The 13,646-nt window shown below is 41.7% G+C and overlaps 1 protein-coding gene across 5 annotated transcripts in view; it reads right to left on the reverse strand.

Moving 5' to 3' along the window:
• Positions 1–13,646, reverse strand: part of zfand3 (zinc finger, AN1-type domain 3) — a 144,372-nt gene that overhangs the window by 94,556 nt on the left and 36,170 nt on the right. For 3 of the 5 annotated variants that reach the window (XM_060925328.1, XM_060925327.1, XM_060925329.1), the window contains exon 1: positions 2,597–2,941. The exons of 1 other annotated variant lie outside the window; for it this stretch is intronic. In XM_060925328.1, coding sequence (XP_060781311.1) covers positions 2,597–2,673 — 77 coding nt within the window. In that variant the 5' untranslated portion in view covers positions 2,674–2,941. Of the gene's footprint in view, positions 1–2,596; positions 2,942–13,646 lie in introns of those variants that run through there. One more of the 5 variants, XM_060925330.1, reaches the window with a different exon arrangement.

Genomic DNA, 13,646 nt, shown 5'->3' on the forward strand with positions numbered 1-13,646 from the left:
AAATATTTACATTTATTTATGCAAAAAAAAAGCTTCATCTGGTGTAAATTTGCACATGTAAAATAAAAAAAAAAACTTAATCTTGTTTGATTCAAAATGTCTTACTGTGAAGACATTTGTTTTCATATCACTATTCTTTAAATCAAGAAAATACTATAGTTTAAAAAAGATGCATTATTTTAGTACAAAATCTAATGTAAATCCAACAATTAGCAACATTTTGTGAAATTCTTCTGGAATATCTTTCAAATTAGAGATAGGATTTTGCATGCAAAATTTCATGAATGCAGGAAATTCAGAAACAGATTTTTAGTTTTGAATATTTTATATTTAAAAAAAAAAATGCACACACCAGTAGGATGTGTTTACACTCCAAGTCAGAGCAATTTATAAGGACTAGAAAGGAAATTATAATGAGAAATTCACTCACTGCTACCGAACTCTGAAACTCGTCAGAAAGTGCTGATTCACTTTCTCTGACAGGAAATCAAATCACGAGATTGTATTAATGCCCTTGCTCTAATTTGTCCCATGTTATCGAATCTATAGTCACAATAACAAACAGATGAACAAAACATGTTGCTGTGTAACAAAGACAAATGTATAATTGTTGATCAGTTGTCTGGAAGGGGAGTTTTATTTAACATTTAAGTGAGGAGTCCCTAGTGTGACTTGCTATGTTTCCATGGATGCTAATAATTGGATTCAAGCTCGATCAGAACGAACGCTCATGTAAACAGCTCGACTAGAATAAATTGAACTGAAAGAGATGGTATAGACCTCTGGTCATCTATTTGAGGGGAAAATATTTGCTATATAAATGCTCAATTGGATTGTCTCCTTTACCTATAACCTTTTGTACGCATTCAGTGGTTTCTTGGTGAAGCTATTGTTTTCTTATGGCCCTTTTCCACTACCCTTTTTCAGCTCACTTCAGCTTGCTTCAGCTCACTTCAGCCCGACACGGCTCGCGTTTCGACTACCAAAAACCAGCACGACTCAGCTCGCTTCAGCCCTGCTTAGCCCCTAAAACTCGCACCGTTTTGGAGTAGGGCTGAAGCGAGCCAAAGCGAGCCAAGTGAGGTTGGGGGCGTGAGCAGACACTCCCCTGTGCACTGATTGGTGAGGAGGAGTGTCCTCACATGCCCACACACGCCCCGCGAGCGCGCTGGGATCTGTAAACACCGTAAACCCGGAAGGAGAAGAATTACGAATATTTCTGAAGCCTTATGCGCCTCGCCTCATCTATACGCTCTTGCCAGTATCTGTCCGCGTTGTCGGTGACAACAAGCCACAGCACCAAGACCAGCAACACTAACGACTCCATGTCCCCCATGTTTATTGTTTACTATTCGGGTCGTGAGACTACCGCTTAAAAGATCACTGGTGTCACTGTTTGCGCTGCTTAACGACATCACCTGACGTCCACCCACTTTCGCTAACTCCACCCAATGTGTCCACCCACTTCCAGCCAGCACGGTTCAGCGCGGTTGTAGTCGAAATGCAACTCCAACAGCCCCGCTCAGCCCGACTCAGCACGGCACGGCTCAGCCCGACTCAGCCGCGTTTGTAGTGGAAAAGCAGCATTAGCTTCAAGAGAGTTGACTCAGAAGTAACAACAGGAACTTTAGGTCTCAGGTGACAACTTTTCTTACAACATTAAATGTAGAAAAACATGCATTTCATAACTTGTGCCAAGTAGAAAGAACTTAACCTGTGTCAATTTAGCTGCAAAGTTTCAGATACTGAAGTGGTCAAGAAATAAATCGTGAGTTTTGATCATTTTGAGGAAATCCTGACATACCCAAAATGTCTTGATAATTCATTCCTACATAATGGAAAACAAACCAGGGTTGAATTAGATACTCTGATGAGCTCTGCAATGTAGAATTCACGCTCACCGACCGTTATCAATCTACACTCACAGTTCGAAATATACAGAACAGACAATAAAATCGTGGCAAAAGTATAAGTCTGATGCATTTTCCTTGTGTCAAATGGAGACAGAGACTAGTGCTTTACCCTCCCCCATTCCGATCTGATGGGCTTTTACAGCGTTGCGCAAAAAGGACTCCACCTGTGCAACTGACAGCTTGTGATCAATGATGGCCAGAGTGGACAGATAAACCAGGAGTCGATTATTTCATGGATGCTTTAGACTCGGTCATTTCTCCAGTGATCGTAAGATTTTGTTCAAAAGCGAGCAGCTGTGCTACTGAGCCCACAGTGTTGAGCTGGATATACTGTATAACCTGTCAACTTGCTTGCTAAGCTAGCTTAAGCTAATTAAATCAATCGATTAAATCAGCACAGGGTGAACAAATGCGCTTGAATAAAGTGTTCATTTGAAATATTTCATATGCATCAGGGTAAAAGAAGTGAAAAAGAACAACTTGAGGGAAAAAACAAACAAACAAGCCTCCCCACCCCCATCCTGGCCTACTCAAACAATGGGCACCAACTGACAGTAAGCCCCTGGAGCTAACGGTTAGCTAGTTTTACTAACAGGACGGATTTCCTTCTCCCATTTTAACCAAGTTGTACTCAAGGCTCTTGCACAAGAGCTCCAAACTGTTTTCTAAAACACTGGACCTACCCCCAAAATCCGCAAGGACACCGCGGAGGTATAACGTTACTCGGCGGCTTGCTCCGTTCACTCCCTGTATCCCCCATAGCGAAGTGTGAAAATCGGCGACCTCCTCTAAAGAAAGACCGTGGATAAACTAGCGGCCTACTTGTTGTGGAGGAAATTCCTCAGCCAGCTGTTTTCCAAGTACGCTTTATAAGATAAATCCTCGGTTCAAAAAACACAACACACGTCGCCGAGAGCACAAACTGATGTGTTTTCCGGCTAACGTGGGGGGGGAACCTCGAAAAATTATTAATAGCCGCGTACAGTCCGACGGACCGCACCGGGAGCCAAGGCCGATCAGCTGGAGTGTGAGCGCTACCAAGACCTCAACAGGGGTCGCTTCTTCTTGTGGAAAAGATTAGAACATTAAAATTCCAACGTATTTACCGATCACACACATCTCCAAGGTTAACGTAATAATATATTCAGAAATACTCGAAGTGTAAAGACATAGATCTTAATTTGACGCGTACCCTTGAGCTTTTAATCGCAATACATTCTGTGCACCCCCCGGAATAAATTGGAACAGCCCAAGCTGTATTCCTTGTTGGTAAAGCGATTTGTGATTGAAAAGGTTGTAGAAAAGCTCTCATGTTTCCTCATCCTCACATATATATATATATATATATATATATATATATATATATATATATATATATATATATAATTTTTTTTTAAAGCTTAACCATATCTTTGAGTTAAAACCTTTCCACGGGATGAATACAGAAGTAGAATGCACAGTCAGGTTTATAAGAAAATACAAGCCATAAACATTTGATTTATTTCTTATTTTACCTGGATCAAAGCGTTTTGCTATTATAGTGTTTTTCCCCACTGTGTGATACGTTACATTTTGCTCATTTCACATAAATAGGTACTTGGTTTCAGTTTTGATAGTTTAACCTACTGTGTAGATATACAGTCCCTTGAATAGGTAACTCTCAGCCTGGCGCTACCACCACCGTGCTTCACTGTGTTCATAATGAAATTGAGACACATTAATTGCACACTGAACTCTAAATAAATTTGACCAGAATTGGTTTAGGGGTTTCATGCAGATGCAGAACAATAATTGTGCAATCACAACTTTCTTTTTTTGTAAATCATTTTGAAAGTATATTATAGGCTATTTTGTTTAGACTAAAGATGTGAAATCCCAATTAAGTCGATTTCAGTTCCTGGTTGTAACACTACAAAAATATGGAAACATGGGGGGGGATACTTATTCAGACCCAGGTACATGCACAGACCTTAAAAGGGGCACATGGATCAAGATGTTAGAACAACAACAATGAAACCTATAGCAACCAAGATTCAAAGAGAATATAAAACAGAATCTTATAACAAACCGCTTCAGACTTTATGATTACACCTGAGAAGAGTTTGGCTTTTATCACAATGTCTCATCTCATTATCTCTAGCCGCTTTATCCTGTTCTACAGGGTCGCAGGCAAGCTGGAGCCTATCCCAGCTGACTACAGGCGAAAGGCGGGGTACACCCTGGACAAGTCACCAGGTCATCACAGGTCTGACACATAGACACAGACAACCATTCACACTCACACCTACGGTCAATTTAGAGTCACCAGTTAACCTAACCTGCATGTCTTTGGACTGTGGGGGAAACCGGAGCACCCAGAGGAAACCCACGCTGACACGGGGAGAACATGCAAACTCCACACAGAAAGGCCCTCACCGGCCACGGGGCTTGAACCCGGACCTTCTTGCTATGAGGCGACAGCACTAACCACTACACCACCGTGCCGCCCTTTATCACAATGTATTAATGTAATTATAATTTGAAGTGTAATACTAATAATGTAACAAACCCATGGCTACTGACAAGTTCACCCTTCAATTTATGGATGGCAGCCAGACAGACATTTTTAACTTACTTTAAATATTATTAATTGTTAAATTTCTTCTTGATAAGGGCCAAGGGCAGGCAAAAACAACAACAACAACAAAAACTGCCTTGCTAAAACTGGCACCATGGCCATCAAGGGGAAAAGGGGCAGATGCATAAACACCTAAAGCTGAAACTCCCCAACCCCACCCCAAGATGAGAAAGTCTTCAGAATGGAGGGCTTTGCACTGTCTGGGTTCTTGGTAGAATGACATGCTGCATTTTTTGTCTTATTAATTTCAAGAGAGAAAAAGAGAAGCTGATGAAGGAGTCATTGTTTATAGTTGCTGTGTCAAAAGTAATAATAGGAACTAACTTGTTTCAACGTTAAATGCAACTATCCATGTGTCCATTATCTGTAGCCGCTTATCCTGTTCTACAGGGTCGCAGGCAAGCTGGAGCTTATCCCAGCTGACTATGGGTGAGAGGCGGGGTAAACCCTGGGCAAGTAGCCAGGTTATCGCAGGGGTGACACAGAGACAAACAACCATTCACACCTATGGTCAATTTAGAGCCACCAATTAACCTACTCTCGAGTTCCGAATAACCGTGCATGCACGGCTATTTATTTTTGCGAAAAATTCCCGCCTGCACGGTCTTATTCAGGCCTACACGCTTATTCTATTTGTCAATACAAGCACGTGTGACGAATGAGCGAAAATAACGCCTGAACACAGACAACTCACTACGCACATGCGCAGACACAACGAAGCACCGCCGATGCACCAACAACACTGCCGGTGGTAAACAACGGTATCTATGATCGATTTCAATCCACCAAAAACTGACATGAATTTCACCCATCCAGTTCCATAAGGTAGCATATTCTTGAGATATAATAGCATAGAAGTGAATTACAATGCAATTTTTCCAAGTAATTAAATACTCATGCCAGCGGTTCAATATTGCTGGCCCTTTTCGGGTCCTGGCCGGTTCCATAGACCATAATCACGGAAATGGCCGGGAAGCGACAGTCAACAACTTTTGACTTGAATGAGTCTTGAACTTTTGACTCAATGAGTCTTAAGTATGGTAGTTGACAGTATAAATTTACAAATACAGATACGTCCTAGGAATTAATGTTACCCCAAATGACATGCATATTACATCTGTCGCTTTTGGTTCATGATCGGATCTAGGTTGGTAAGGTCAAGGTCGACAGACATTGGAACTAGGGCCAAGGGCCTCAAGAAGCGCATAAATGTCTAATAGTTTATTTGCTTGGATAAAAAAGCAATTTTACCATTTTTGCTGACTGATAATATTGTTGTGAGTTTTGTCAATTTCAACATAACTACTCATTATGACAAATTGCTATTTACTCAATGTTTCAGTCATGGAGAAGGATGAGTTTTCATGTGCACTTATTCCATCGGGTTGTACCCATTTTGACACCAGTAGGTACGAGGCCATCAGATGTCATGGTGATGGGAACTGTTTGTTTTAGATAAAAAGAACACGAACAAGAAATTTTGACAGCCATGATATGATTTGTCTGTTTACTGAATTGATATTTGGTCTCCAAGATCTGTTCAGCATAATTTTCTAGACTACAAGTGTGCTTATCGCTTATTATATTTGTCCTAATGTGCCATCCTATACTCTTATTCCCAACTGCACTATTATTCGAAACTCGAGAATTTTCCGGCCTGCATGCTTATTTCCACCCTACACTCTTATTAATTTTTGCCCATTTTGCCGCCCTACACTCTTATTCCCAACTGCGTTATTATTCGGAACTCGAGAGTAAGGTGCATGTCTTTGGACTGTGGGGGAAGCACCCAGAGGAAACCCACACAGACACAGGGAAAACATGCAAACTCCACACAGAAAGGCCCTCGCCAGCCACGAACCCAGGACCTTCTTGCTGTGAGGCGATAGTGCTAACCACTACACCACCGTGCTGCCCTAAGTGCAACTATAAATAGATAAAAATTCTATGTGGTATAAGGGGAATAAAACACTGTGTCTGTTATTATTTTCTTATAAACACCACACCCCCAAGTGTTTTATTCCTTTCTGACCAAATGTCTGAATGTGTGTTAAAAGTTTAATGCTGTGCCAGGAATTTGGAGGATCCATCCATCCAAATAACATTGGTAGTCCAATGGTTGGATAAGGTTGATGGTGACTAATACATTATGCATAGCAACAGATGGGCAAGTGTTTGAGAGGTTTATAAAATAGCTAATGAATGTACGTTCAACCTAAAAAAGTAGCCACTGGGTACATGCACACAAATAGTGTGTTGATGTGGAAACCTGTCTTTTAATCTACAGTTTTTCTAGTCTTTGGCCATATTTTAGCCTTTTCTTGGATTACAGTGGTGCTTGAAAGTTTGTGAACCCTTTAGAATTTTCTATATTTCTGCATAAATATGACCTAAAACATCATCAGATTTTCACACACGTCCGAAAAGTAGATAAAGAGAACCCAGTGAAACAAATGAGACAAAAATATTCTACTTGGTCATTTATTTATTGAGGAAAATGATCCAATATTACATATCTGTGAGTGGCAAAAGTATGTGAACCTTTGCTCTCAGTATCTGGTGTGACCCCCTTGTGCAGCAATAACTGCAACTAAACTTTTCCAGTAACTGTTGATCAGTCCTCTACACCGGCTTGGAAGAATTTTAGCCCATTCCTCCATACAGAACAGCTTCAACTCTGGGATATTGGTGGGTTTCCTCACATGAACTGCTCGCTTCAGGTCCTTCCACAACATTTCAATTGGATAAAGGTCAGGACTTTGACTTGGCCATTCCAAAACATTAACCTTAGGCTACATCCACACGACAACGGCAACGAGATTTTTTTTTTTAAATATCGCGTCCACATGGGCAACGGATCAGTAAAATTTCAGGTACATATGACAACGCAACGCTTGCTGAAAACGATGCAATACACATGCCACACCACTACGTGCGCTGTAAGACGGTCCCATCGGAGACACCAGAACAATAGAAGTAGACGCATGCGCATAAACCCCTTCTTCTGTAGCATTAGCCACATACAGTTTTGATTATTAATCAGTAGCGTAAAACGAAAGACGCGGAAAGAGGAATGAATGGGGGTAGATGGAAGCCGGTACGCTTTTCATGAACCAAGTTATAGGATTTGTTGACAACTCGCATCGAGTTTGTTACACTTCTACCCGGCGTGAAGCACTGACAGTCATGTGGTTGTGACATCATCGTAAACAAATCTGTTCTACTCATCCAGACGACTTCGCAACGGCGCCGTTGCCAGATTTTTTCACCCTGGAACCCGTTCTCAAAAGATTTCATTTTGGGGCACCCAAAACGCCAGTGCCATGTGGACGCCAGGCTGAAACGATAAACAATTTTATCAGATTCACCTGAATCCGTTGCCGTGTGGACAGGGCCTTATTCTTCTTTAACCATTCTTTGGTAGAACGACTTGTGTGCTTCGGGTCATTGTCTTGCTGCATGACTCACCTTCTCTTGAGATTCAGTTCATGGGCAGATGTCCTGACATTTTCTTTTAGAATTCGCTGGTATAATTCAGAATTCATTGTTCCATCAACAATGGCAAGCCGTCCTGACCCCGATGCAGCAAAACAGGCCCAAACCATGATACTACAACTACCATGTTTCACAGATGGGATAAGGTTCTTATGCTGGAATGCAGTGTTTTCCTTTCTCCAAATATAACACTTCTCATTTAAACCAAAAAGTTCTATTTTGGTCTCATCCATCCACAAAACATTTTTCCAATAGCCTTCTGGCTTGTCCACATGATCTTTAGCAAACTGCAGATGAGCAGCAATGTTCTTTTTGGAGAGCATGGCTTTCTCCTTGCAACCCTGCCAAGCACACCACTGTTGTTTAGTGTTCTCCTGATGGTGGACTCATGAACATTAACATTAGCCAATGTGAGAGAGGCCTTCAGTTGCTTCCAAGTTACCCTGGGGTCCTTTGTGACCTTGCAAACTCCAAATGTGTTGTTACATGCCTTGCTCTTGGAGTGATCTTTGTTGGTTGACCACTCCTGGGGAGGGTAACAATGGTCTTGAATTTCCTCCATTTGTACACAATCTGTCTGACTGTGGATTGGTGGAGTCCAAACTCTTTAGAGATTGTTTTGTAACCTTTTCCAGCCTGATGAGCATCAACAATGCTTTTTCTGAGGTCCTCAGAAATCGTCTTTGTTCATGCCATGATACACTTCCACAAACATGTGTTGTGAAGATCAGACTTTGATAGATCCCTGTTCTTTAAATAAAACAGGGTGCCCACTCACACCTGATTGTCATCCCATTGATTGGTAGTGTTCAAATTGGCGTGGAAGGAGAGCTTCCTGAAGTATAAAAAAGCTCTTAGTGCTGCGAGATCAACATATCTCTCCTCCCTAATAGAAGATAACAAAAATAATCCTAGATTCCTATTTAATACTGTAGCAAAATTAACCAGGAATAAGTCCACTATCAACACATGCACACCTGCAGTATGTAGTAGCAACGACTTCATGAATTTTTTTAATGACAAAATTGAGAATATCCGACAAAAAATTCAAACTACTAATTTAAGGTTAGACAATGAAAGTGACCTTGTAGTTAACAATATAACTGTATCAGATCATCAGTTAGAATGTTTTACTCCCCTAAAAGAAACTGAATTACTCTCATTAATCTCTACATCAAAAGCCTCAACTTGCGTACTAGATCCCTTACCGACACATCTATTCAAACAGATAATGCCTGGAGTAATTGAACCGCTTCTAAAAATAATAAATTCTTCTCTTATGATTGGCTATGTACCCAAATCCTTTAAACTAGCAGTTATCAAACCCCTGATTAAAAAACCTGACCTTGATCCCTGTCAGCTGTCCAATTATCGGCCAATATCAAACCTCCCCTTTATCTCCAAGATCCTTGAAAAAGCTGTGGCACAGCAGTTATGCTCATATTTACATAGGAATAACATCCATGAAATGTATCAGTCAGGATTTAGACCTCATCATAGCACAGAGACAGCACTGGTTAAAGTAGTAAACGACCTACTGTTGGCGTCTGATCAGGGCTGTGTCTCGCTACTTGTGTTGCTTGACCTTAGTGCAGCATTTGATACCATTGATCATTCCATTCTTCTGGATAGACTAGAAAATGTTGTGGGAGTTAAGGGAATGGCCCTCTCCTGGCTCAGGTCTTATCTAACTGATCGTTATCAGTATGTCGATATAAATGGTGATATTTCTAGACGTACCGAGGTAAAGTTTGGTGTTCCACAAGGTTCTGTCTTGGGTCCACTGCTTTTTTCTCTATATATGTTACCTCTGGGCGATATTATTCGTAAACATTGTATTAGTTTCCACTGTTATGCTGATGACACACAGTTGTATGTCTCTGCAAAACCTGATGAGAGACACCAGCTTAATAGAATTGAGGAATGTGTTAAGGACATTAGACACTGGATGCTCGTTAATTTCCTTCTGCTTAACTCTGACAAGACTGAAGTACTTGTGCTAGGACCACATACAGCTAGAAGTAAGTTTTCTGATTACACAGTAACTCTGGATGGCCTTTCTGTTTCTTCACGTGCAGCAGTAAAAGACCTCGGAGTGATTATTGACCCCAGTCTTTCATTCGAAACTCACATTGATAACATCACCCGGATAGCTTTCTTTCATCTCAGAAATATTGCAAAGATAAGAAATTTAATGTCATTGCATGATGCAGAAAAACTAGTCCATGCTTTCGTTACCTCCAGGTTGGATTATTGTAATGCCTTACTGTCTGGATGTTCCAATAAGTGCATAAACAAGCTCCAGTTAGTTCAAAATGCCGCAGCAAGAGTCCTTACTAGAACTAGAAAATATGACCACATCACGCCTGTCTTATCCACACTGCATTGGCTCCCAATCAAATTTCGTATTGATTATAAAATACTACTATTGACCTTTAAAGCACTAAATGGTCTCGCACCACAGTACCTGAGTGAACTTCTGTTCCTCTATGACCCGCCACGCCTACTTAGATCAAAAGGTGCAGGCTATCTGCTGGTACCTCGTATATTGAAGGCTACATCAGGGGGCAGAGCCTTTTCTTACAAAGCCCCACTGTTATGGAACAGCCTTCCAAGTAATGTTCGGGAATCAGACACAGTCTCAGCATTTAAGTCTAGGCTGAAAACATATCTGTTTAGTCAAGCCTTTTGTTAATGGTGTTTGAGGTAAAGGAGTAGATCTGGAGGGTCCTCAGACATAGAGTGTTTTGGTAAACTGGGATGTATGGATGCTGTCAGTCCCCACTCGCTTGCTCACTCGAGTTTGTTGACGGTGCAGTGGCTGGCTGCTTTATGTCCCGGGGCTCCCTCATGCCTGTGTTACCTTCTGGCTCTCTCCTTTTAGTTATGCTGTCATAGTTAGTTGCCGGAGTCCCTGCTTGTACTCGGTGCAATATGTATACTGTTCCTACTTATTCAGGTGACATTGGGCATACCTAACCACCTGTGTTTTCTTTCTCTCCCCCCCCCACCCCAAATCTGTCCCTCTGAGTTACACGGAGTCAACAGGAAATCTTTTGGTGGAGACGGTGGGGACCTCGACTGGCTATCGTAGCCTGCAGGGAATCGGCCGTCAGACATTCTGTCGCATGTCCCAGACCCGGTGAAATGTAACTGAATTGTCTTGGCCAGGCCTAAGAGTCCCATCTGCATCTCATCATTGCTGAGGAGTGTGCTCCCATCACCCAATCAAGCATCCAGCCAGAGCAGGTCATGATATATTTTTTACCATATTAACATGCCATTGTGCGTCATGCCTGATGTAAAGACTCTCGTCTCTGCGAGCCTACCACACAGATTTAATACTTGTCATTTTTAGGGCATACCTAACAATGTGTTTTCTTTCTCTCTCCCCCCCCCATCTGTCCCTCTGAGTTACATGTTGATCCTGGGATTGAGATGCTGGCCTCTTCTGCCCCTCGGACCTGCTTGATCCATCCTGGTGCCCTGTGTCTGGTCGGAGTTTTATCGCCCCACTCCTGTGAAGGACGGCCCCATGAGGACAGTTGAGGGTTATACCTGTTAAAACTGTTAATATTATAGTCAGGCTGTCTGTTGTTGCCCAAATGAGGATGGGTTCCCTTTTGAGTCTGGTTCCTCTCGAGGTTTCTTCCTCATGTCGTCTGAGGGAGTTTTTCCTTGCCACCGTCGCCACAGGCTTGCTCATTGGGGATAGATTAGGGATAAAATTAGCTCATGTTTTAAGTCGTTCAAATTCTGTAAAGCTGCTTTGCGACAATGTTTATTGTTAAAAGTGCTGTACAAATAAACTTGATTTGATTTGATTTGATTGAAAACACCTGACTCTAATTTCACCTTCAAATTAACTGCTAATCCTAGAGGTTCACTTACTTTTGCCACTCACAGATATGTAATATTGGATCATTTTCCTCAATAAATAAATGACCAAGTAGGATATTTTTGTCTCATTTGTTTAACTGGGTTCTCTTTATCTACTTTTCGGACTTGTGTGAAAATCTGTTGATGTTTTAGGTCATATTTATGCAGAAATATAGAAAATTCTAAAGAATTCACAAACTTTCAAGCACCACTGTAAGTGCAATACTAACACTGTGATATGATTAGTGCATATGTGTTGAATGGTTGAAGTGTTTTACTCTGTTTGTATGGTCACGCCGGAGACTGACATGTTTATTCACTGAGAAATAGGGGACAATAAACTACAGTGTCTTGCAAAAGTATTCATCCCCCTTGGTGTTAGTCCTGTTTTGTTGCATTACAAACTGGAATTAAAATGGATTTTTGAGGGGTTAGCACCATTTGATTTACACAACATGCCTACCACTTTAAAGGTACACTTTTTTTATTGTAACACAGACAATAATTAAGATGGAAAAAAAACCAGAAATTGAGTGTACATAAGTATTCATCCCCCAAAGTCAATGCTTTGTTGAGCCACCATTTGCTGCAATTACAGTTGCAAGTCTCTTGGGGTATGTCTCTATTACCCCTTTTCCACCAAATCAGTTCCAGGGCTGGTTCGGGGCCAGTGCTGGTGCTGGTTCACAACTCGTTCAACTTGCGAGCCAGCTAAGAACCAGTTTGCTTTTCCATAGCTCGCGGTGCTAAGAGAAGCCATGTCATTACGTCGCTGTATACGTCATTACGTCGCTGTATATCTCAGTTACGTTGCTACATTTGCTTAAACCTTGGAGCGAATATCGAAGCAAAAACAACGCGGAAGAAGCAGCAGCAGCAACAACAATAATAATAATAATAATGGATGACTTCGCATTTGTACAGCTGCTGCTTCTCGGCGCTTAAAAATGGCGATCTTTCGCGGTCTTGTTATTGTTGTTGGTCTTAACAACTCTGCCCCCCTCCCCCCGCTGATGTAAGCGGTTCTTTCGTCTGGCCCAGCAGAGAGTTGGTGCTAGCCTGGAACTGGTTTTTCTGGCCCCAGAGCCAGTTCTTTGTCAGTGGAAACAGAAAACCCAGTTCCAAACTAAGCACTGGCCCCGAACCAGCCCTGGAACTGCTTTGGTGGAAAAGGGGCATATTAGCTTAGCACATCAAGGCAAAACTGCTCCAACTCTTTCAAGTTAGATGGGTTGCATTCGTATACAGCAATCTTCAAGTTACGCCACGGATTCTCAATTGGATTGAGGTCTGGGCTTTGACTAGGCTATTCCAAGACATTTAAATGTTTCCCTTTAAACCACTCCAGTGTAGCTTTAGCCTTATGTTTAGGGTCATTGTCCTGCTGGAATGTAAACCATCATCCCTGTTTCAAACCTCTTGCTGACTCAAACAGGTTTTCCTCCAGAATTGCCCTCTATTTAGTGCCATCCATTTTTCTTTCAGTCTTGACCAGCTTTTCTGTCCCAGTAGATGAAAAACACCCACACAGTACAATGCTGCCATCACCATGCTTCACTGTACGAATGGTCTTCTCAGGGTGATGGGAAGTGTTGGGTTTGCGCCACACATGGCATTTCCCATGATGGCAAAAAAGTTAAATTTTAGTCTCATCTGACCAGAGAATCTTCTTCCATGCATATGGGGAGTCTGCCACATGCTGTTGCGCAAACTCCAAATGTGTTTTCTTATTTTTTTTCTTT

This window comes from Neoarius graeffei, chromosome 7 (assembly GCF_027579695.1).
Source record: "Neoarius graeffei isolate fNeoGra1 chromosome 7, fNeoGra1.pri, whole genome shotgun sequence".
Taxonomy (NCBI): Eukaryota; Metazoa; Chordata; class Actinopteri; order Siluriformes; family Ariidae; genus Neoarius; species Neoarius graeffei.